Source organism: Bison bison, unplaced genomic scaffold (assembly GCF_000754665.1).
Source record: "Bison bison bison isolate TAMUID 2011002044 unplaced genomic scaffold, Bison_UMD1.0 scf7180017864189, whole genome shotgun sequence".
NCBI classification, from domain to species: domain Eukaryota; kingdom Metazoa; phylum Chordata; class Mammalia; order Artiodactyla; family Bovidae; genus Bison; species Bison bison.
In genome coordinates this window covers 426387-450114 of record NW_011494761.1, presented here as the reverse complement: position 1 = coordinate 450114, position 23728 = coordinate 426387, and the positions used below count along the sequence as shown (strand labels likewise).

The 23728-nt window shown below is 39.0% G+C and overlaps 1 protein-coding gene across 21 annotated transcripts in view; it reads right to left on the bottom strand.

The window, feature by feature from the left end:
* TMEM232 (transmembrane protein 232) overlaps positions 1-23728 on the bottom strand; it is a 287557-nt gene that overhangs the window by 170301 nt on the left and 93528 nt on the right. For all 21 annotated transcript variants that reach the window (XM_010843785.1, XM_010843766.1, XM_010843776.1 and 18 more), the window contains 2 exons: positions 19991-20114; positions 18453-18705 (listed from right to left, as the gene is read on the bottom strand). In XM_010843785.1, coding sequence (XP_010842087.1) covers positions 18453-18705; positions 19991-20114 — 377 coding nt within the window. The remainder of the gene's footprint in view (positions 1-18452; positions 18706-19990; positions 20115-23728) is intronic.

Sequence of the window (23728 nt, the reverse complement as noted above, 5' to 3'; positions counted from 1 at the left end):
TGCTGAGCCACCAAGGAAGCCCAAATAAATTCAGATCAAAGAGTCATTACACATTTTAAGCAAGTATCCAACAGAATAAACCAAAGAGAACCAAAGAATTACTAATATGCCCTCTTTTGTTATAAGTATGATAAAAAACACAAAGCAAAAGTTAGCTTTTGCTTTTATTAGTGTTTGATAGTTAATTGAAATGTAATGACAAGTAGGATGCCAAAATGTTGACAAATATTTAAGGAACTGATTAGACCCCGCCTTCCTTAAATTTCATTATCTTTTCCCACAGTCAATTACAGAACTCTTTCATTAAGAATAACTATCTTCTGGAGTCACAATTGGGAACCAAAGAAGAAAGTAGTTCATTTGTTTGTCAAGAATGTTCATGATTCATATAATTAAAGAAATACCAGACTTCTCATTCTCGGATTCACTTTCAATTGCATTCAATTAAATGGACTATCTCAATGGAAGCAGTTAATCCTCATAGGGTTTTGTATCTGAAAGGCAACAACAAAAAAGGAAGGAAACAGAAAATATCTTTTTTTGAAAATAAAAAGAAATAATGACAAAGTTTATGAGCATATTTCATGCAAACATTCTTAAAATCCATAATCTTGAGGAAACTAAGATTCTGAGAAATAAATCAAGCTACCTAATGTCATCTAGAACTTGACAGCTGAGATGAGAGTAACCCCAAATATCTGACACCAAGTCCAGACCAGTGAACTCTTATTCATCTGCAACTGAACAATTTTGGTGCTGTTTTCCCTCATCTTCCAAATCTCTCACACTTCACTCCACATGGGGATCTTTTATAATTCTTTCCCGTAAGCAGCTACTTGAGATGTCTTGAATGAAATAACTACACACTCAAAACCTTTAAGAAATACCTGGATCTCACACAGAATTAATGTGTAAGATTAAATCAGGGATTTCTGTACCCATGAACATACTATCAGGCTACTCTTGATGGATGGGAGAGCTGGGTGAAGATGACAGTGACTCTATTATTATTTCTGGACACGATTAAACGGTAGAAAAAAATGGTCTGAAGCACTCTGCAAGAGCTTAAGATAATTCTAACTGCTACAACCAAGGAAGTTATAAGTACCTAGTTTTTTTTTTTTTTTAATTTTCATTAATGTATACACATTTGCTTCCTAATTAAATTTGGATAGGGAGCCAAAATATATCTTATTTTTTTGTCTTCTGCTAAGATATATTAGATCAGCCCTCGGATTTCTTTGGAAGGAATGATGCTAAGGCTGAAACTCCAGTACTTTGGCCACCTCATGTGAAGACTTGACTCATTGGAAAAGACTCTGATGCTGGGAGGGATTGGGGGCAGGAGGAGAAGGGGACGACAGAGGATGAGATGGCTGGATGACATCTTGATGGACGTGACTCTGGGTGAACTCCGGGAGTTGGTGATGGACAGGGAGGCCTGGCGTGATGCGATTCATGGGGTCACAAAGAGTCGGACATGAGTGAGCGACTGAACTGAACTGAAGATATATTATTACAAAATTGATTTTTAAGATGGTACTTTGGAATATACTTTAGCACCACAAACACTTTTGAAAATATTGCATGATTTCTTGCTACTATGTTCAGCTACAGATGGATCATAAACCACTGGATCAAACTGGATACATCTTTGTATTTATGATTTAAAAACATGGGAGATGTTTCCTTGAGAGTCTCAGCACCTTTATTTGGATAGCTAATGATTTTTACATGGTCGAAGGTTTTTGTTTAAGAAGTCCAGCACATGTTTTAGCCGTTGCAACCAAAAGAAACAGTAGCAACCATACTAGGCAATAAAGAGAATGAGACAGTAGGAATCTTTTAGTTACAGGTACAGGACTAAATGAAGATACATTTGTAGAAATGAGAGCAAAACTTACTGAGAAGAGCAATAACACTTTTTAATTTTCAAAAATTATGATAATGTTTTATTGTGTTTGGGGATTTATGAAGATTCTCATGCAAATTTAGAGGATGAGGTCTCACTTCCACAATGAATTATTTTCTACAGTTCATACAGAGTAAGCTTTGATTGCTATAAGCAGTGTTGACAAGGAAGAAAATGGTTAGCTTTCTCCATTTTTATCAGACAGGGAGGCCTGGTGTGCTGCGATTCATGGGGTCGCAAAGAGTCGGACACGACTGAACGACTGATCTGATCTGATCTGATCTTAAATTCGGAGAAGGCAATGGCGACCCACTCCAGTACTCTTGCCTGGAAAATCCCATGGGCGGAGGAGCCTAGTAGGCTGCAGTCCATGGGGTTGCTAAGAGTTGGACACGACTGAGCGACTTCACTTTCACTCTTCACTTTCAGGCATTGGAGAAGGACATGGCAACCCACTCCAGTGTTCTTGCCTGGAGAATCCCAGGGACGGGGGAGCCTGGTGGGCTGCCGTCTATGGGATTGCACAGAGTCGGACACAACTGAAGTGACTTAGCAGCAACAGCAGCATCTTAAATTACAAAATATAATGCATATCTGAAGTTTGCAAAATGGAAATACAAGTACAAGTCTCAGAATACTGGATTGCAGGGACCCTTCGTCTTGTACCCCAGACCTGAAATTTCTGCTTCTCCCACGTTCCAGACAGAAGCCACCCTCTCCCCTGCAGCGGCTCTGCCCGAGGCAGCAGACGGAGGAGGCGGGGCGCCCCCGCGCTTCCCGCGGCTCCCCGGGCGGATCTGGGCCTCCGGGTCCGGGAACACGTTCTCTTGTCATGTTCATCCCCACCTTGAAGCACTAACGTGAGAGAGAAAACGGAAAACATCCCGCTGCACCCGAGAGCTCTGGTTTAACACTGGATGTGCAGACATTTCCTCTGAGAACATTTGTAGCTTTAGGAGACTGTGTTTGAAGTTGCAAACTACGGATTTACGCAATAATCACAAGGGAAGGCAGCCAGAGAAAGGAAAAAAATGCAAGCTCAGACTTAGTCTTGGTCCAGTTGTGGCCATCTAACAGGTTCTGAAACCACTGAAAACTGAAGATGGCAACAGCCATGACAAATGATGTTTCTTTTTTTATTATCTCTGTCTCATATGGGCTTCCCTGATGGCTTAGTGGTAAAGAATCTGCCTGCAATGCAGGAGACCTGGGTTCAATCCCCGGGTTGAGAAGAACCCTTGGAAAAGGGAACGTCTACCAACTCTAGTATTCTTACCTGGAGAATTCTCATGGACGGAAGAGCCTGGTGGGCTGTACAAGCATCATATATATTTGTATATTATATTATATTAGCATTATAGATTGTATATATTATATAAATATTATATGTTTTATGTAGTTGTCTTCCTATCATGACTTTCATGATTTATGACTTCTCTGTTGTTTACCAAATGCTTTCCTGCTTGAAAGTTACAAAACTACTACACGGTATTTTCTTCCAGTTATTTTAAAGGTTTTAATTCACGTGGAAATTACTTTTTGAACTTATTATGTGAGATTATGGTGTGCAGTACTTAAACTTTAAAGAAGCCAAGTGTGTAATTATTTATCCAAACATAATTTGTTGATAGTTCATTCTTAACCCTCCTTACCACATGTTACCTACTCATTGTATTTATATAAACACACACACATAAACACACACACTTACACAAATGTATAACAAGTATTTTTTTTTTACATCAAAAACATTCTTGATGTGAATCAGACATGGGGAGCCAAAAGCCAGAGATGTTTAGCAATGATTTCATTTAAATCAGAGCAACACAAAGCAGTCCAGACCTTCACATCCTATTAGCAGATTTAACAAAAATAGTAAGAATTTAAACCACATAAGCAGAGGTAGAATTTGTGTTACTCCTCATAAACTTTTATATTTAGATTTATCACTACTATTGCCCAAGGCTCAGAAGCATCAGGATCAAGTCTAACATTCCCCAAAGAACACAGTAATTGAGCTTTTGAGTGATATTTTTTTTTCCCAAAAACCAACCAAGAAAATATGAACTTGGAGCAAATGAGAAAGCAAAACAATTTCATTGATAAAATTGTAAAGTTATCACAAAAAGAGAAATTGAAAATATAGTATTAGACAAATATAACCAAAGTTGTTCAGTATTCCAAAAAAGGACAACTCATGAGTTTTCAATAATAAGGACAGAAGTTATCAATTAATTTAGGGGATCAACATAAAGAAAGGAGTCTCATATTTGTTAAGAATATATGTACAACATATTTAGGTCAAAACAAAAATAGCACAAAATATATAAGTAAATGTAAAAGCAGTATGTTTTACAAGTTTTTTACTAATGTGAACAAACTAATTTTCAACTTTCATAAATACCAAACAAAGGCAAAGCCCATCTGATGTTGGATATATAACCAAACAAGACAGTAAGCTCAAAATAGTAGATACTACGACCATACAAACTGCTGACACTATGACTATTAAAACTTACAGATGATAAAATAATGCATCGTGTTGGCATGTTGTGCTGACTGCACAGACTTGCCAGCTTTTCTACTTCCTAGGAAAGTCATTAGATAGTTGCCTGCCTACCTACACGCTATACCTGGCAACCCTTCCTTCAAAACAGAAACCTATTTTGTACCCAGATCTTGGGACTGAATTCTCATGAGCCATTATAAATGTCTCTCTCCCTACCAGACATTTACTTTTCCAACCTTCCTTGTAGCTAGTGGTGACAAGGGTACCCAGGCCTGACAATTTCACACACGGGTTAGTCTTTTGACATCCTTCTGGAAATCTTCCATTTTATAATAAGGTAGACGAACTCAAGAAGAGAGTCAGCATCATTCCATTTCTTTCCTTCTGCTTTGCATTTCTGTGGGTCGTGTGATGTCTACAGCCCAAATGCACCTTTTAACAATGCAGTAACAAGCATAGGAATGAAAATCCAACATCCTGAGCTATCAGAATACAATGATGTCAAGAAACAGAATCTTGATGACATCTTTGAGCAACAAAAGCCTCCCTTTTCTTAATTAAGATAATAAATCCATAAAAATTTTACTTTTTTTTTTTTTTTTGCAGCACCATATGGGATCTTAAGATTCCTGACCAGGGGCCAAAGCTGTGTGCCCTGCAGTGGAAGTGCAAAGTCTTAAACACTAGACCACCAGGGAATTTCTAATACTTTGCATCTTGATAAGTGATATCTGTTTACCCCAGTCTAATGTAAACATTGAATGAATGAGAAAGGAATAAAATTGCAGTTGTACAAGTACTGCCCATGTATTGGACTATTAAAGAAACCTGTCTTCAAAACAGAATGGTTGAGAAGAGTATTATTACCCACCAAACTAACCAGCAAATTTCTCCCCTAGATGTGTCAATCAATAAGGCATGTAAAGGAGGGATGAGTGAGACAAATAAATGCTTACTCCAATTTTTAAAGTCAGAGTATAACAGAAGAGACCTACAATACTACTAAAATTAGTGTGTGTTAAATGTCACCGAGGGGAGTAAAACAGTTGTTTTTTCTTTTTTTTTTTTAAAAAGAATTGTTCTTAAATGGGATTGGAGATGTCCTCAATAGTAACAGGCCTCTTCATGGCTCACAGCCTTATCACGGAGAAAAGGCTTTCAGTGAAGCTGTGAACCATGTCGTCCAGGGCCACCCAAGACGGATGGGTCAGAGTGAAGAGCACTGACAAACCGTGGTCCATCCACTGGAGGAGGGAACGGCAACCCACTCCAGTACCCGTGCCTGGAGACCCCCTGGACAGTATGAAAAGGCAGAAAGATATGACACCGGAAGATGAGCCCTCCATTTTGGAAGGTGTCCAACATGCTACTAGGGAAGAGCAGAGAGCGAGTCTCAGCATAACTCCAGAAACAGCGAAGTGGCTGGGCCGCAGGGGAAACAAGGCTTGATTATGAACGTGTCTGGTGGTGAGACCAAAGTCCGATGCTGCAAAGAACAGTACAGCACAGGAACCTGGAATGTTAGGTCCATGAATCAAAGTAAACTGGATGTGGTCAAGCAGAAGATGGCAAGAGTGAACACCAACATCTTAGGAATCGGTGAACTAAAACGGACAGGAATGGGCAAATTCGATTAAGATGACCATTATATCTACTACTTTGGGCAAGATTCCCTTAGAAGAAATGGAGTAGCCCTCATAGTCAACAAAAGAGTCTGAAATAAAGTACTTGGGTACAATCTCATAAAAGACAGAATCTCCCTTGATTTCTAAGGCAAACCATTCAATATCACAGTAATCCAAGTCTCTGCCCCGCCCACTGATGCTGAAGAAGCTGAGGTTGACCGGTTATGTGAAGACCTATTAATACAACACCTTCTAGAACTAACATCAAAAGAGGTGTCCTTTTCATCATAGGGGATTGGAATGCAAAAAAAAAAAAAAAAGAGAGAGAGAGATAACCAGAAAAACAAGCAAGTTTGGCCTTGGAGTACAAAATGAAACAGGGCAAAGGCTAACAGAGTTTTGTCAAGAAAACATGCTAGTTATAGCCAACACCCTTTTCCAACAGCCCAAATGACAACTCTACACATAGACATTACCAGATGGTCAATACCAAAATCAGATAGATTATGTTCTTTGCAGCCAAAGATGAAGAAGCTCTATAGAGTATGCAAAAACAAGCCTGGAGCTGACAGTGACTCAGATCATGAACTCCTTATTGCAAAATTCAGGCTTAGAAATGGAGAATGTAGGGAAAACCACTAGGCCATTCAGGTACGATGTAAATCAAACCGCTTTTGATTATACAGTGGAAGTGACAAATAGATTCAAGACATTAGATCTGGTAGAGAGAGCGCCCGAAGAACTGCGGACGAAGTTCGTAACGTTTATAGGAGGTGGTGATCAAAACCATCCCAAAGAAACTGAGACGCAAGGAGGCAAAGTGGTTGGCTGAGGAGGCCTTACAAATAGCTGAGAAAAGGAGAGAGGGAAAGATATACTCAACTGAATGCAGAGTTCCAGAGAACAGCAAGGAGAGATAAAAAGGCCTTCTTAAGTGAACAATGCAAACAAATAGAGGAAAACAATAGGCTGGGAAAGACCTAGAGATCTCTTCAAGAAAATTGGAGACATCAAGGGAACATTTCATGCAAGGACAGGCATGATAAAGGACAGAAATGGTAAGGACCTAACAGAAGCAGAAGAGATTAAGAAAAGGTGGCAAGAATACACAGAAGAACTGTACAAAAAAGGTCTTAATGACAGATAACCACAATGGTGTGGTCACTCACCTAGAGCTGGACATTCTGGAGTGTGAAGTCATGTGGGCCTTAGGAAGCTTTATTACAAAAAAAGCTAGTGGAAGTGATATAATTGCAGCTGAGCTATTTCAAATCCTAAAAGACTAAAGTGCTGCTAAAGTGTTGCACCAAATTTACATCACCAAATTTGGAAAACATAGGACTGGAAAAAGTCAGCTTTCATTTCAACCCTAAAGAAGGGCCACATTTTAACCCTAAAGAAGGGCAATGCCAAACAATTATCCAACTACAATATAGTTCAGCTCAGTTCAGTCGCTCAGTCGTGTCCGACAGTTCAGTCGCTCAGTCGTGTCCGACTCTTTGCGACCCCATGAATTGAAGCACGCCAGGCCTCCCCATCCAACACCAACTCCCGGAGTTCACTCAAACTCACGTCCATCGAGTCAGTGATGCCATCCAGCCATCTCATCCTCTGTCGTCCCCTTCTCCTCCTGCCCCCAATCCCTCCCAGCATCAGGGTCTTTTCCAATGAGTCAGCCCTTCACATGAGGTGGCCAAAGTACTGGAGTTTCAGCTTTAGCAACTACTATACAAATATCCTCATTTCACATGCTACCAAGGATATGCTCAAAACCCTTCAAGCTATGCTTCAGCAGTATATGAACCAAGAACTTCCAGATGTACAAGCTGGATTTAGGAAAGGGCAGAAGAACCAGAGATCAAATTGCCAATATTTTTTGGATCACTGAGAAAGCAAAGGAATTCCGGAAAAACATCCCCTTCTGCCTCACTGACTACATGAAAGTCTTTGAGGATCACAACAGACTATAGAGAATTCTTAAAGAGATGAGAAAATTCTTATCTGTCTCCTGAGAAACCTGAATGCGAGAAAGCTCAGGAACCAAGAGCAGAACGGGACATGGAACAACGGACTGGTTCCATATCGGGGAAGGAGCATGCCACAGCTGCATTCTGTCACCCTGCTTATTTAACTTACATGCAGAGTACATCATGTGAAATGCCGAGCTGGGTGAATCTCAAGCCGGAATCAAGATTGCTGGGAGAAATATCAACAATTTCAGCTGTGCAGATGATATCACTCTTATGGCAGAAAGTGGAGAGGAACTAAAGAGCATCTTGATGAGGGTGAGAGAGGAGAGTGACAGTCAAAGAGCTATGATCATGGCACCTAAACAGACGCCACAGCTAGAGAAGCCACGTGCCACCATGAGGAGCCCTGTGCACCATGACTAATACCCAGAGCAGCCAAAAATACACAAAGACAGTCAAAACTGAAGTCAGAGTCAAACGGAAACCCTGATTTGGTAACATATCTCTTCACTGAATAACTGAGCAAAGAATTCCAAATAAAAGAAAAGAAAAATCTCCAGAAACAAATCTCAGTGAGACAGCACTATATGATTTACCTGACAAAGAACTGAAAATAACTTTCATAAAGATGTATCACCATGAACAAAGGACTTCAACAGATATACAAATGGTCAATAGGTAAAAGAAAAAAAAAGAAATGCTCAATGTTAAGAGTCATCAGGGAAATGCAAATTAAAACCACAGTGAGATACTACCTCACACCTGTCAGGATGCCCATTATCCACAAAAAGCAGATACAACATGTGTTCACTCAAATGAGAAAAAAAATTATTGCTGGTGGGAATGCAACATGGTAACTGTTCAGTTCAGTTCAGTTGCTCAGTTCTGTCTGACTCTTTACGACCACAGTTCAAAAGCATCAATTCTTCGGCACTCAGCTTTCTTTATAGTCCAACGCTCACATCCACACATGACTACTGGAAAACCATAGCCTTGACTAGATGGACCTTTGTTGGCAAAGTAATGTCTCTGCTTTTTAATATGCTGTCTAGGTCAGTCATTGCTTTTCTTCCAAGGAGCAAGCATCTTTTAATTTCACGGCTGCAGTCACCATCTGCAGTGATTTGCCATGAAGTGATGGGATCAGATGTCATGATCTTAGTTTTCTGAATTTTGAGTTTTAAGCCAACTTTTTCACTCTCCTCTTTCACTTTCATCAAGAGGCTCTTTAGTTCTTCTTTGCTTTCTGCCATAAGGGTGGTGTTATCTGCATATCTGAGGTTATTGATATGTCTCCTGGCAACCTTGATTCCAGCTTGCACTTCATCCAGCCCAGCATTTCACATGATGTACTCTGCATATGTTAAATAAGCAGGGTGACAATATACACCCTTGACATACTCCTTTTCCTATTTGGAACCAGTCTATTGTTCCATGTCCAGTTCTAACTGTTGCTTCTTCACCTGCATACAGATTACTCAAGAGGCAGGTCAGCTGGTCTGGTTTTGCCATCTCTTGAAGAATTTTCCACAGTTTATTGTGATCCACACAGTCAAAGGCTTTGGCATAGTCAATAAAGCAGAAGTAGATGTTTTTCTGGAACTCTTTTGCTTTTTCAATAACGGATGTTGTCAATTTGATCTCTGGTTCTTCTGCCTTTTCTAAAACCAGCTTGAACATCTGGAATTTCTTGGTTCATGTACTGTTGAAGCCTAGCTTGGAGAATTTTGAGCATTATTTTACTATCATGTGAGATGAGTGCAATTGTGCAGTAGTTTGAGCATTCTTTGGCGTTGCCTTTCTTTGGGATTGGAATGAAAACTGCTGTGGCCACTGCTGAGTTTTCCAAATTTGCTGGCATATTGAGTGCAGCACTTTCACAGCATCATCTTTCAGGATTTGAAAGAGCTCAACTGAGATTCCATCACCTCCACTAGCTTTGTAGTGATGCTTCCTAAGGCCCACTTGACTTCACATTCCAGGATGTCTGGCTCTACAAGAGTGACCACACCATTATGGTTATCTGGGTCATTAAGACCTTTTTTGTACAGTTCTGTGTATTCCTGCCACCTCTTCTTAATATCTTCTGCTTCTGTTAGGTCCATACTATTTCTGTCCTTTATCGAGCCCATCTTTGCATGAAATGTTCCCTTGATATCTAATTTTCTTGAAGAAACATGGTAACAGGTGCTATGTAAAAGTTTGAATGTTCCTCAAAAAGATAAAAATAGGGTTAGCATGTGATCCAGCAATCCCACTTCTGACTATATATCCAAAGGAAAGGATACACAGTTCTTACATTTAGTACAGAGATTTTCGCTCTTATCTTTAGTACAGCACTGCTCACAATAACCGAGAGATAGGAACAACTTTAATGTCCATCGGGAGATGAGTGGACAAGGAAACTGTGGTACATTTCTGCAGTGGAATACTATCCAGCTTTAAAAGTGAAGGAAGTTTTTCCATATGTAACAACACATATGAATCTTGGGGACATTATTTGAAACAAAGTAGGTAAGTCACAGAAAGACAAAATATTGCATGATTTCATTTATAGGAGGCATATTAAATAGTCCTATTCATAAAATCAAAGAGTGAAATTGTGGTTTCCAGGAGGCAAGGGGAAGAAGACATGAGGAGTTACTAAACAAGAGACTTAAAGTTTCAGTCAAGCAAAGTGAATAAGCTCTAGAGAACTGGCTTACCATGCTGTACCTATAGTCAACAATAACACATTGTATATGTAAAATTCTAAGAAGGTAGGTATCATGTTAAGTGCTTTTCCCACAATAAAATAAAGTAAAAAATACAAATAGATAGATTTGTCTAACTGCCTTACATATATATTAATATAACCAGTACTATAATTATAATTTTATATTTGTCTGAATTTGATGGCTAACCTGTACTTGGGTTATTAAAGGAGTTAAATACTTTTCATGTATAAAAACACAACCGTATTACTGAGTATTTTTGTGGATAACCTTCACCAAGGTAAGAGGTATATTGAAGATTTAATAGAGTATCATTAAAAGTTTCAATTGGTTCTAAGATTCCAATTAACTTTCATTCACTTTTTAAAAAGGAAATATTACTCTGTGCTAATGTTTTTTCCCTAAGTCAAAATGAATCAAAATGCAGCATACAAGGTTATGTTACAACTGTGACCTGTACTTCATTCACTAGCATCACTGTAGAACCAGCTTAAGAAAATAATTCTCAACAAAAGAACGAAAGGCAAAAATGTCATATTCACTTTTTTCTGTTCTGAGACAACATTGAATGGAAAAATACTTGGGACCTACGTGTCTTCACCTCGTACTTTAAACTAGGATAAATTACTACAAATTCAGACAAAATTAACAACACTACCACCTTCCAGCAAATGTATGTTAATTATAAACCATATTTAAAATACCCTTTTCATTCATTACAAAAAGTTAACATAGGAACTTGGCAGTAAGCAAAGACATACGATTAGATGAGAGAGTGGAAGTGAAGAAAGAGAACGAAAGCAATTATCTTCAAATATCTGAAGGACTTGCGTGTGAGAAATGGAACAGACTATTTTTGGTTGCCTCTGGGAAGCAAAATTTAAGCAAAAGTTTGGAAAACATGGAAAGGTAGATTTCACTGTAACATAAGGAAGAATCCTTCGCAGGGTTCAAAAGTGGAATGACCTGTTTGGGGAGACAGGGAATTCAAACCTCAGCTGACTTCTGAGTGGAAGATGGCCAAGCGCTGTTGCGAATGGTTTAGACGTGCACCAGATGAGGGCTGCGTGACTGATGAGGTGCCTGCTACTCTGTGGTGTCTTGATTCTGTCGCTCATTGTCTGGTAATTCTATGAGACACACTAAACCGGGGTCTGCTGCCAGTCTCTCACCAGATAGATTATCTTCAAGTTTTACTTTCATAGAACAGATTTCAGATAATCAAGGCTTGTTAAAAAGGTATTCTTTTATTACTCTAAAAACCAAAGTAGAAACACAGCAGATGGTGTATATAGTATATACACTAACACTATATTCAAACAGTGTGTAACACAGAGCTGGGTTTCCCTCATTGTCATGTTTTATATAAAGCATAAGATATAAGGACTAGCTGGCTGCATGTAACAAGTAGGAAAAGCCTTTTCCTCTGACAAGGACATTTTACCACCTTGTCATAGACCAACAGACTGGTTCCAAACAGGAAAAGGAGTACGTCAAGGCTGTATATTGTCATCCTGTTCATTTAACTTATATGCAGAGTACATCATGAGAAATGCTGGCCTGGAAGAAGCATAAGCTGGAATTAAGAGTGCCAGGAGAAATAACAATAACCTCATGTATGCAGATGACACCACCCTTATGGCAGAAAGTGAAGAAGAACTAAAGAGCCTCTTGATGAAAGTGAAAGAGGAGAGTGAAAAAGTTGGCTTAGAACTCAACATTCAGAAAACTAAGATCATGACAAATAGATGGGGAAACAGAAACAGTGGCTGACTTTATTTTGGGGGGCTCCAAAATCACTGCAGATGGTGACCACAGTAATGAAACTAAAAGACACTCCTTGGAAGGAAAGTTATGACCAACCTAGACAGCATATTAAAAAGTAAAGACATTACTTTATCAACAAAGTCCATCTAGTCAAGGCTATTGTTTTTCCAGTAGTCATTTATGAATGTGAGAGTTGGACCATAAAGAAAGCTGAGTGCCAAAGAATTGATGCTTTTGAACTGTGGTGTTGGAGAAGACTCTTGAGAGTCCCTTAGACTGCAAGGAGATCCAACCAGTCCATCCTAAAGGAGATCAGTCCTGGGTGCTCACTGGAAGGACTGATGTCGAAGCTGAAACCCCAATACTTTGGCCACCTAGAGTGAAGAGCTGACTTATTTGAAAAGACCCTGATGCTGGGAAAAATTGAGGGCAGGAGGAGAAGGGGATGACAGAGGATGAGATGGTTGGATGGCATCACCGACTCAATGGACATGAGTTTGAGTAAACTCTGGGAGTTGGTGATGGACACGGAGGCCTGGCGTGCTGCAGTCCATGGGGTCGCAAAGAGTTGGACATGACTAAGCGACTGAACTGAACTGAACTTACAGCAAAATACATAGGCTATGTTTTCTCAAAATATAGTGTCAGAAGTGGTTTAATAATACAGATTATTCCTGGATTCTACTTTTAGGATTTTCAATCCAAATTTCTGAAACAAGGTCCAGGAGTTTATCTTGGCCATAAGGACTCACACAATAGAAAGTCTGAAAATGCTTTTGTAAGCATTGCTGTAGGACAAGGACTGTCAGACAGAAGTTCTCAGTCATCTTTTTCATATTCTTCAACATGCAAATGGGTTGTTTTTCTTTTTTTCCACTTCACTCAAAAGGTCAAATAGCATAGTTAGCACAGCACAATGAGGTCATTGTTAGTGCAGGTCCTGAAGACAGAGTGCCTAGGTGAAGTCTCACCTGTGCCGTTTACTCACTAAATTTCCTTGGAAAAATGAACACTTAGTGCGTCGGTTTTCTTATCTATCAAAAGGGGATACTATGAATATCTACAATCCAGTCTCCTTATAATGATTAATATGTTAGGTGATGCATGCTGCATGCCCAGAACAATGTCTGACACATAGTAAGAGCTTCGTAAATGTCCATTATGATTATTACTCTGTTACCCATCAGGACAAAGTGTTTTTCAAAGTCATAATTTCAATAGGCAAAACTTCTGTGTGTTTAAATAAATTAACATTTTTCAACTTCCCTCATAGTTTTCCAGTTCAAAACTGTCTTTTCTAGGTAGATGCTGCAAAACCTTTGTTCCAATAATGACCTTCAAACTTGCCAACAGCTGAACACCACGGGGAAGTGCATTAGTCTGCTTGGGCTGCCATAACGAAGTGCCATAGACTGGAGGTCCTAAACAATAGAAGTTTATTTTCTCATGGTGTTGAAGGCTGAGATGTCTGAGATCAAGGTGCCATCTGACTGTGTATACGGTGAGGGCCTTCTTCCTGGCTTTGGGACGGCTTGCTTTCTCACTGTGTCCGACCCAGCGGAGAGTGAGGTCTCTGGTGTCTTTCTTATAAGGACACTGGTTCTGTCACATCAGGGCCGCAGCAGCATGACCTTATTTAGTTACCCCCTTGTAGGCCCTATCTCTAAATACACTCACGTTGTGGGTTATGATTTCAGCATATGAATTTTGAGGCTTGAGGGGCACAGTTCAGTCCATAGCAGAAGGTGTAGAGGATGGTCCTCCATGAAGGGAATCCTACAAGTCAGACACTTGGAGTTTCAACCAGATGTTAAATTCAGAGGTGGTATTTACAACCATACATAGAAATTTCTATTCAACCCAAATCGTGAAAGCTCAGCACTTCTGTCACTGGCCAGAGACCTCAGTCTAGAATTAATAGATATCTGACTCTATGATAAGTGTGTCTGACATAAAACCCTAGAATAAAAAAGGCACATGCTAAGTAGACATCCATTCCTCTAAATGTTTCAGGTTCTGCACCTGCACCAGGTAAGATCGACAGGAAGTTACCTTAGTGGAAGTTATTAGTTTCCTATAACATTGTCCTCACCAAACCATGATTTGAAGAGTCTCTTTATATTAAGGGCTTTACACAAAAATGGCCCATAAGAATACTGCCTGATTCATTCATAAGAGGGCCATTGATAATATTCCTAAATGTTTTCCAGTGTCATTTGTATATTTTAAGTAAATAAAATAGAATTCCCAGATAGAAAGTGTACAAAGGAGTAAGCATTAGGAAAAAACCCTTCCTCACTGACTTACCAACATCATTAACTACACCAGCAACTGAAAACCTATTAATATCCATTGGACCTTTGCTATCCGTGAGTTACTATGCCAAGTATGTATGTTTCCATAGTTTTTTTCTTACAAAAAGTCTCATGATAAGAATAGTATTTTTATCTTAATTATGGAGCCAATAAATCCAATCAAAATATTAGATAATTTGACCTAGAATTTTGAGATACAAGTGACAGAATTAAAATGCAATTCTGTATAACTCCAGAATTGATTTTTTTTACTCTAAACAAAAAATATACTTACTCGAAGGGAAAATTATGAGAAAAATCAAGTCATTTTCAATTAAACAAAGAAGCACTCCTTGTTTCTGTGTCACTTTCCAAAAAGACAGTCCTATCCTCTCCAGCAATCATGCTGACAAGGTCTGCACAGATGACATTCCTTCCGGAGGCATCCATTTTAAGTGATCTGATAGAAGTGGTGATCGTTATCGATGATCATGCAACCAGGACAACCCAGACAGAATCATTTTCCCTCTGTGGGAAAATCAATCAGCGATGCTACAAAGAATCAAGTTATAATGAAACACATCAACAACAATAGTAAGCCCTATCCCCTGGTGATGTATTTGACTATGCACACGAACATCCATGTACAGCAATGACTTTTCACCATGCTGACTGACGCAGGAAGCCCAGAAATTCAGTGCGAGCACAAGGAAGAGACCCAAACCTTATGTCCAGTAGAAGTACATTCTCTGGTTCTGACAGAGACGAAGAAAATCACAGCATTTTCTGACACTCTTGAGACATCTGTAGCAAAACAATCATCATCAACATACCTTAAACACTCCCCACAAGAAATCACAAAGATGCTTGAAGTATTGATGATTTCAAAATACTCAGAATCGTTAAGGAGGCAAACACCACAGTATTATTTATGGCTTGTACAACTTTGATGCCAAAGAAAATGTATCGACTTTTGACTGCAGAGGAAGCAACTTTGGTATGTCGCTCCTCTTTACTGCTGATAGAATCTTTAAAGGCTTTCCACAGCTTGAAACATCTGTTTTCCCACTTGGGTTGAGAAAATATTGATAAAATGCTGTTTAATTATTTCAATGCTAAGTTCAAGTATAAGCGTAAGAAAAACATCAACGAAAGCAGAAGAGTCACCCATGGCCTCAGGGCATCTCCTTCAGACCTCAGTCTGTTAGAAACTGCCTTCTCTCTCTCTATTTTATCGCCGTTTAAGAATAAATGCTGACTCCGTGTGATCTGTAGAGAAGGCTCTTTGATCCATAACCCTACGGATGGATAGACCCACACTGTACATTATTCCAACAATGAAATTCAGAAATCCCTACAGCAGTTGTTCAGGATGCAATTAAGATATACACCTTCAGGAGACTATCCGTTACAGTACAAGTATGCAGGTAGCGATGTCACCGAGGCACACAGGACCAAACCTGCTGTTTCTGGGATGTCATACTTTTCCACTGGTTTGAGTTCATACCAACCAGAAACAAGCGTGGTTATTCAGATTTATAAAGAAGAGAAAGCAATGACCAAGGATGACTAGACCTCTGCAAGTCCAAGCTCACGGATCGTTCTCTATAAGCACTGCTTAGAAGAAAAAAAGCACAAATCACTGCCAAAAAAAATCTCAATTGGTCTGTTCTCGGTAGAGAAACGATTATAGGGGACATGACCAATATTTGAGCTAGGAAGATTTGGGGTGTATTGCTCAGGGGGATGAGGAATATGAAGCTGTAAATAATAAATGGAAAAGCAAAATCTCTTCCAAGAAGTCACCCATATTCTATTCCTATGCTATCAAAGACATTGGGAGATGATAAGAAGCTTCAAGGAAAGATCAACAATGAACAAATAAATGCACTGAAACCATCAATCTGCTGAAAAAAAATAAATCAGATTGCTAAAAAAGAAGAAAGCTTCTAGGATCCACAGAAACAAACAACCCTATCACTGTGAGGTTTTACCAGAGCGCAGGGGTCATGGTCAGAGGGAGGCCAAGAAGCTTCCAGGAGCACAGATCCCACACATGGAAGGCTGTCTCCTGGACCCATCACTGAACAGAGCAGTGAAGGAACAGAAAGAACTAATTCTACACAGCTGGGAAAAAACTGAAGGCCCCAAAGTTTTACATGAATCTATGCAGGGGCAAGTTAAAAATCATTTGTTGAGCTGCTGCTATATAGGAAGACTTCTGACCATTCTAAATATTTCAAAAAATGTGAATAGCAAGAGAAGTGAATACCTGTTCACTTGATCAATACCATAAACAAGGGAGAAGTATAATTTATCTGTTAACTAAAAATCTGTTTAAAAATGGCACTAGTAAAAAATAAGCATCATCTTCTTAAAAGGTGGGCAAAAGTCAATAAATTACACTTCAAAGTAAGTTTCAATCTACTGTTTAAACCAGAACTATATTGAAAGTACTTTTAAAATAGCAAGCAAATTCTTGAGAAAGAAACTATCTGTGACTAAGGTCTTACTGTTTAAAACTATATTCACATATGTTCAAAATCAATGAATTTGCCTCCTTATCTTGCAATTATCTTTGAAATTCAGTGATTTATTTAATTACATAATAAACTCACTATCATTATTGCCCACCTGCTGCTGCTGCTGCTGCTGCATCGCTTCAGTCGTGTCCGACTCTGTGCGACCCCATAGATGGCAGCCCACCAGGCTCCCCCGTCCCTTGGATTCTCCAGGCAGGAACACTGGAGTGGGTTGCCATGTCCTTCTCCAATGCATGAAAGTGAAAAGTGAAAGTGAAGTCGCTTAGTCGTGTCCGACTCTTAACGACCCCATGGACTGCAGCCCACCAGGCTCCTCCATTCATGGGATTTTCCAGGCAAGAGTACTGGAGTGGGGTGCCATCGCCTTCTCTGATTGCCCACCTACTATGTGCTAAATACCATGGTAAATACTGGGTTAATACGAATATAATTCAGACACGATTCTCCAATCTCGATTATCTGAAAACTTAGTGGAAGTGAGAGACATATATCTAAAAGACTATAATAACATGTAGACTGTAGACCACATGATATTCTTAAAGAAGAGTTGTAGCTAACGTGAAAGGACACTTTTGAATTATATTGTCCCTGACATGCCCTTTAAAAACAGAAGTATCTTATTCTAATAATATGCATAGGCAATAGTAGAAAAATAAACTGTCTTGAGACACAAATCAGGTACATTTTAAGCATAAAATGCGAGATGTGAAGAGTGTACTATAATATCTGAGTGATTAAAGAGAAACGCTCTGGGGTCTGGGAAGAACAAGAGAAACAGTAAATGCAAATGGAGAAGATGGATGAGAAGGCCTAAAGGAACAAGAGTAAAAAACTTTACACACATTTTACAAGTTTTCCTAAGGTCATCTCCTGTTTCCAAGGAATATAACTTGAATCATAAATCAACAGACTCTAGGGTACATTTCAGCTGTTTTAAAATTATTGACCAAAAGTTTCCACCTCATAAAATAGACTTCCTAAATTTGTAGAAAGTTCTAGTGAATTTGAAATTACCTTCCCACTTCAAAATGTTAACTTTTTGTACATAAAAAAGCTTATTATTATATATATAGAGATATCTTAAAAATATTTCTCAAGTTGAAAAACAATTTACTTACAACAATCTGATGTTTCTGAAGAGAAATATTCCAAAAGACCTGAAATACTTGTTTCCCTCAATTCTGGCTCTTCTTGTGATTTGTCCACAAGTAAAATATCTTTCTGTGAACTTTTACAGTCACAGAAACCAATTAAAGCAGTCTTTCTCAAAACAGAATTGGTCGCATATAAGCAGATTTCTGCAAGAATTTTTATGTATATGGTGACTACATTCTGGGCCCAGGAAAAATCATCTACCTCGCAGCTTTTATCCTAAAATGAGAAAATAGCTATTAGAGAATCAAAGTATGTTCTGTCATAATGAGAACTACATACCATACTTATAAGAAATATCTTCAGTTTTTATTGAGTTGTTAAAAGACCATAATCAACTAATATTTCTAAAATGTGCTCTTTTTTAAAAGCAAGTATTCCGTGGGTAGATTGCATGAGACAAGGTTCAAAAACTAAAAAATTACTAAAAAGTATATAAAGTACAACATTTCAATTTCGTACAACAATCCAATTTCAATGGATTGTCAATTAATCCAATGAGATACTATTCTCCATTTCGTATTGTAAAAGAATCTGTTTTGTATATAGCTCAATTTGTATGTACACTTTTATATATTTTTTCATAGGAAAGCAAGAAAGTTATATCTTCTGGAGAGGAATTTGAGCAGCTGTTGTAAGAGTATTAAAAGAAAGTATAGAGTCTATCATTTGGTAACAAATCTATTCTAAAGAAATATTCATAAATGCACATGAAGATTTCTTTTGTATGAGAATATCAGTTCAATATTATTTGTAAATAACTGTGAATTGTTGTTGGTGATGGACAGGAAAGCCTGGCATGCTGCAGTCCACGGGGTCGCAAAGAGTTGGACACGACTAAGCAACTGAACTGAACTGTGAATAATGCAATTAACTGAATTAGAAATAAGCTCAAAGTTCAACGACAGAGAAACAGTTACCTCATCCTCACTAAAATGTATTAATAAATCTTAATAATATGTAATGACCAATTTTTATAACTAGGAAACTAAACCATGACTATCTGACCCCATGTTTGCTAATAAAATTTAAAGTTCCTCCTGTGTGCATGCATGTGTGCATGTGACTATAATATACTATCTCTGTGTCTCTATCTATATATTTATACTGGGATGTATAGAAAACATGCTTTAATTTCACATTGAACTAAAATTATTATTACAAAATCAGGCTCATTATAGGTGCTTCCCTGGTGGCTCAGACAGTAAAAAATCTGCCTGCAATGCAGAAGACCTGCATCTGATGCCAGGTTGGAAAGATCCCTGGAGAAAGGAATGGCTACCCACTCCAGTGTTCTTGCCTGGAGAATCCTATGGACAGAGGAGCCTGGCGGGCCACAGTCTATGGGTCCCAAAGGGTCAAACATGGCTAAGGAACTAACATTTTCACTTTCTTTCATGATCATTATAAGTCCTAATATAATGTACAATTAAAATAGGATCAGAAGTAAAATTTGTTTCAATTTAGGTCTTTTTGTGCACCTTCATTAACAGTATACTCTTACCTGATTTTGAACAGACATAATGCTTAACAGAAAATCTCTCATTAGGTCCATGAACGCTTTCAAACAAGCCATGTTTAATCTGGCAGCCTCCCCAAGAACCAACAAAGCCAAGGCTAAATCCAACCTGGAAATTTTATGAACAAAACAAAGACTTTAGTTTAAAATAATACGAAATAATCCTTTAATGAAAAAGGTAATAGGCCGGGAGAAGTGACTGCTGTGGACGACTAGATACATTTATTTTCAATAAAGACTACTGCTCTTTGCCATTGGTAAATGCTTACAGAAAAGGGCCACATTGGGACAGATGCTGAGTTCACAGTAGTGCTCTGACAAAACTGAGAGTAAAAACTATTACAAATGATCACTTTATAGATCCTGCATAGCAAGCAATTGAAGGCACCGGTTTCAGAGTGTCCCCAAGATCTCACAATACGTTTTGATTTTTAACCTTTTTACAACTGATTCCAACAGGTGAATTTCAAGAGAGAGTTTTATTCTCAAAAGAGAGAATTAAAAAATGGTCTTTCTAACTACTCTGAAAGCTCAGTATTTTTATAAAAGGTGCAATTTCTCAAAATACATTTGTATTTCACATTAAATGGAAGACTGTCAAGATTTGAAATAATTATACAACTAGGAGGGCTTCCCTGGTGACTCAGATGGTAAAGAATCCGCCTGCAATGTGGGAGACCTGGGTTCGATCCCTGGGTTAGGAAGATCCCCTGGAGCACCCACTCTGGTATTTTTGCCTGGAGAATCCCATGGACAGAGAAACTTGGAGGGCTATAATTCATGGGGCCACAAAGAGTCGGACACGACTGAGTAAGCGCATGTGCGCACACACACACACACACACACACATACAACTGGGAAATGATAAGAATTCATTAACCATAAGTGTACATATATTCTAACAGTTTCAGGAAATTATACATTTAGTGTTATTGTTATTCAAATTTCAAAGAGCTGATTATGATGTAAATATAAAATTATCTCTGCCTAGAGCTACATACTGCCTTGATTCATAGGCCATTAATGAGTTAAATCATCCCACATGGTCAAAAAAAGAGTCCAAAATGCAGTACTTCGGTGCAGTCTCAAAAACAATAGAATGAACTCAGTTTGCCCTTCTCCAAGGGATCTTTCTGACCCAGGGATTGAGCCCAGGTCTCCTGCATTTCAGGCATATTCTTTACAATTTGAGCCACCAGGGAAGCCCCTACAGTAATCCAAGACTATGCCCCAACCACTATTGCCAAAGAAGCTGAGATTGACTGGTTTTATGAAGACCTGTAAGACCTTCTAGAACTATCACCAAAAAAAAGGTCCTTTTCATCACAGGGGATTGAATGTAAAGTAGGAAGTCAAGAAATACCTAGAGTAACAGGCAAGTTTGGCCTTGGAGTACAAATGAAACAGGGCAAAGGTTAACAGAGTTTTGCCAAAAGAACATAGCAAACACCCTCTTCCAACAACACAAGAGAGGACTCTACACATGGACATCACCAGATGGTCCATAGCAAAATCAGATTGATTATATTCTTTGCAGCTGAAGATGGAGAAGCTCTACACAGTCAGTAAAAACAAGACAGGGAGCTGACTGCGGCTCAGATCATGAACTCCTTATTGCAAAATGCAGGCTTCAATTAAGAAACTAGGGGAAAACCACTCGACCTAGTGGCATGGCCTAAGTCAAATCCCTTATGATTACACAGCACAGGTGAAAAATAAACTCAAGGGATTAGATCTGGTACACAGTGTCTGAAGAACTATGAACGGAGGTTGGTAACACTGCATAGGCAGTGGTGACCAAAACCATCCCAAAGAGAAAGAAATAAAAGAAGGAAAAGTGGCTGTCAGAGGAGGCCTTACAAACAGCTGAGAAAAGAAGAGAAGTGAAAGGGAATGATATACCCAACTGAATGTTGAGTTCCAAAGAACAGCAAGGAGACCTAAAGTCTTAAGTAAACAATGCAAGGGAATAGAGGGAAACAATAGAATGGGAAAGACTAGCGATCTCTTCAAGGAAATTGTAGACACCAAGGGAGCATTTCATGTAAAAATGAATACAATAAAGGAAGAAAATGGCAAAGACCTAACAGAAGCAGAAGAGATTAAGAAGAGGGGACAAGAATACAGAAAAGTGTTAAAGTGTTAATCACTCAGTCGTGCCCAACTCTTTGTGACTACATGGACCTTAGCCCACCAGGCTCCTCTGTCCATGGGATTTTCCAGGCAAGAATACTGGAGTGGTTTGCCATTTCCTTCTCCAGAGAATACACAAAAGAACAATACAAAAAAAAAAAAAGGCCTTAATGACCTGAAAAACTACAATGAATGTGGTCACTCACCTAGAGTCAGACACCCTGGTGTGTGAGGTCAAGTGGGCCTTAGGAAGCATCACTACAAACAAAGCTAGTGGAAGTGATGGAATTCCAATTGAGCTATTTCAGATCCTAAAAGATGATGCTGTGAAAGTGCTGCACTCAATATGCCAGCAAATTTGGAAAACTCAGCAGTGGCCACAGGACTGGAAAAGGTCAGTTTTCATTCCAATCCCAAAGAAAGGCAATGCCAAGGAATGCTCAGACTACCAAGCACTTGCATTCATCTCACATGCTAGCAGGGTAATGCTCAAAACCCTTCAAGCCAGGATTTAACAGTATACGAACCAAGAACTTCCAGATGTACAAGCTGGATTTAGAAAAGGTAGAGGAATCAGAGAGCAAATTGCCAACATCCATTATATCAGAGAAATAGCAAGGGAATTAAAAAACTACTTCCACTTTATTGAATACACTAAAGAGTCTGACTGTGTGGATCACAACAAACTATGCAAAATGCTTAAAGTTATGAGAATACCACACCACCTCACCTGTCTTCTGAGAAATGTGAATGCAGAACAAGAAACAATAGTTAGAACTGGACATGGAACAATGGACTGGTTCAAAATAGAGAAAGGAGCACATCAAGGCTGTATGTTGTCACCCTGCCTGTTTAACTTCTATGCAGAATACATCATGCAAAGTGCTGGGCTGGATAACTCACAGCTAGAATCAAGATTGCAAGAGAAATATCAATAACCTCAGGTATGCAGATGATACCACTCTAATGGCAGAAGGCAAAGAGGACATAAAGGGCCTCTTGATGCGGGTGAAAGAAGAGAGTGAAAAAGCTGGCTTAAAACTCACCATTCAAAAAATGAAGATCAATGGCCTCCAGTCCCATCACTTAATGGCATATAGAAGGGGAAAGAATGTCAGACTTTATTTTCTTGGGCCCCAAAATCACTGCAGATGGTGACTGCAGCCATGAAATTAAAAGACGCTTGCTTCTGGAAGAACAACTATAACAAACCAAGACAGTGTATTAAAAAGCAAAGACAGCACTTTGCTGGCAAAGATGCATGGAGTTAAAGCTATGGTTTTTCCAGTAGTCATGTACAGATGTAAGAACAGGACAGTAAAGAAGGCAGAGGGCAGAAAAATTGATGCTTTCGAACTGTGGTGTTAGAGAAGAATCTTGAGAGTCCCTTGGACAGCAAGGAGATCCAACTAGTCAATCCTAAAGGAAATTCAGTTCAGTTCAGTTCAGTTGCTCAGTCGTGTCCGACTGTCTGTGACCCCATGGATTGCAGCACGCCAGACCTCCCTGCCCATCACCAACACCCGGACTTTACTCAAACTCATGTCCATCGAGTTGGTGATGCCATCCAGCCATCTCATCCCCTGTTGT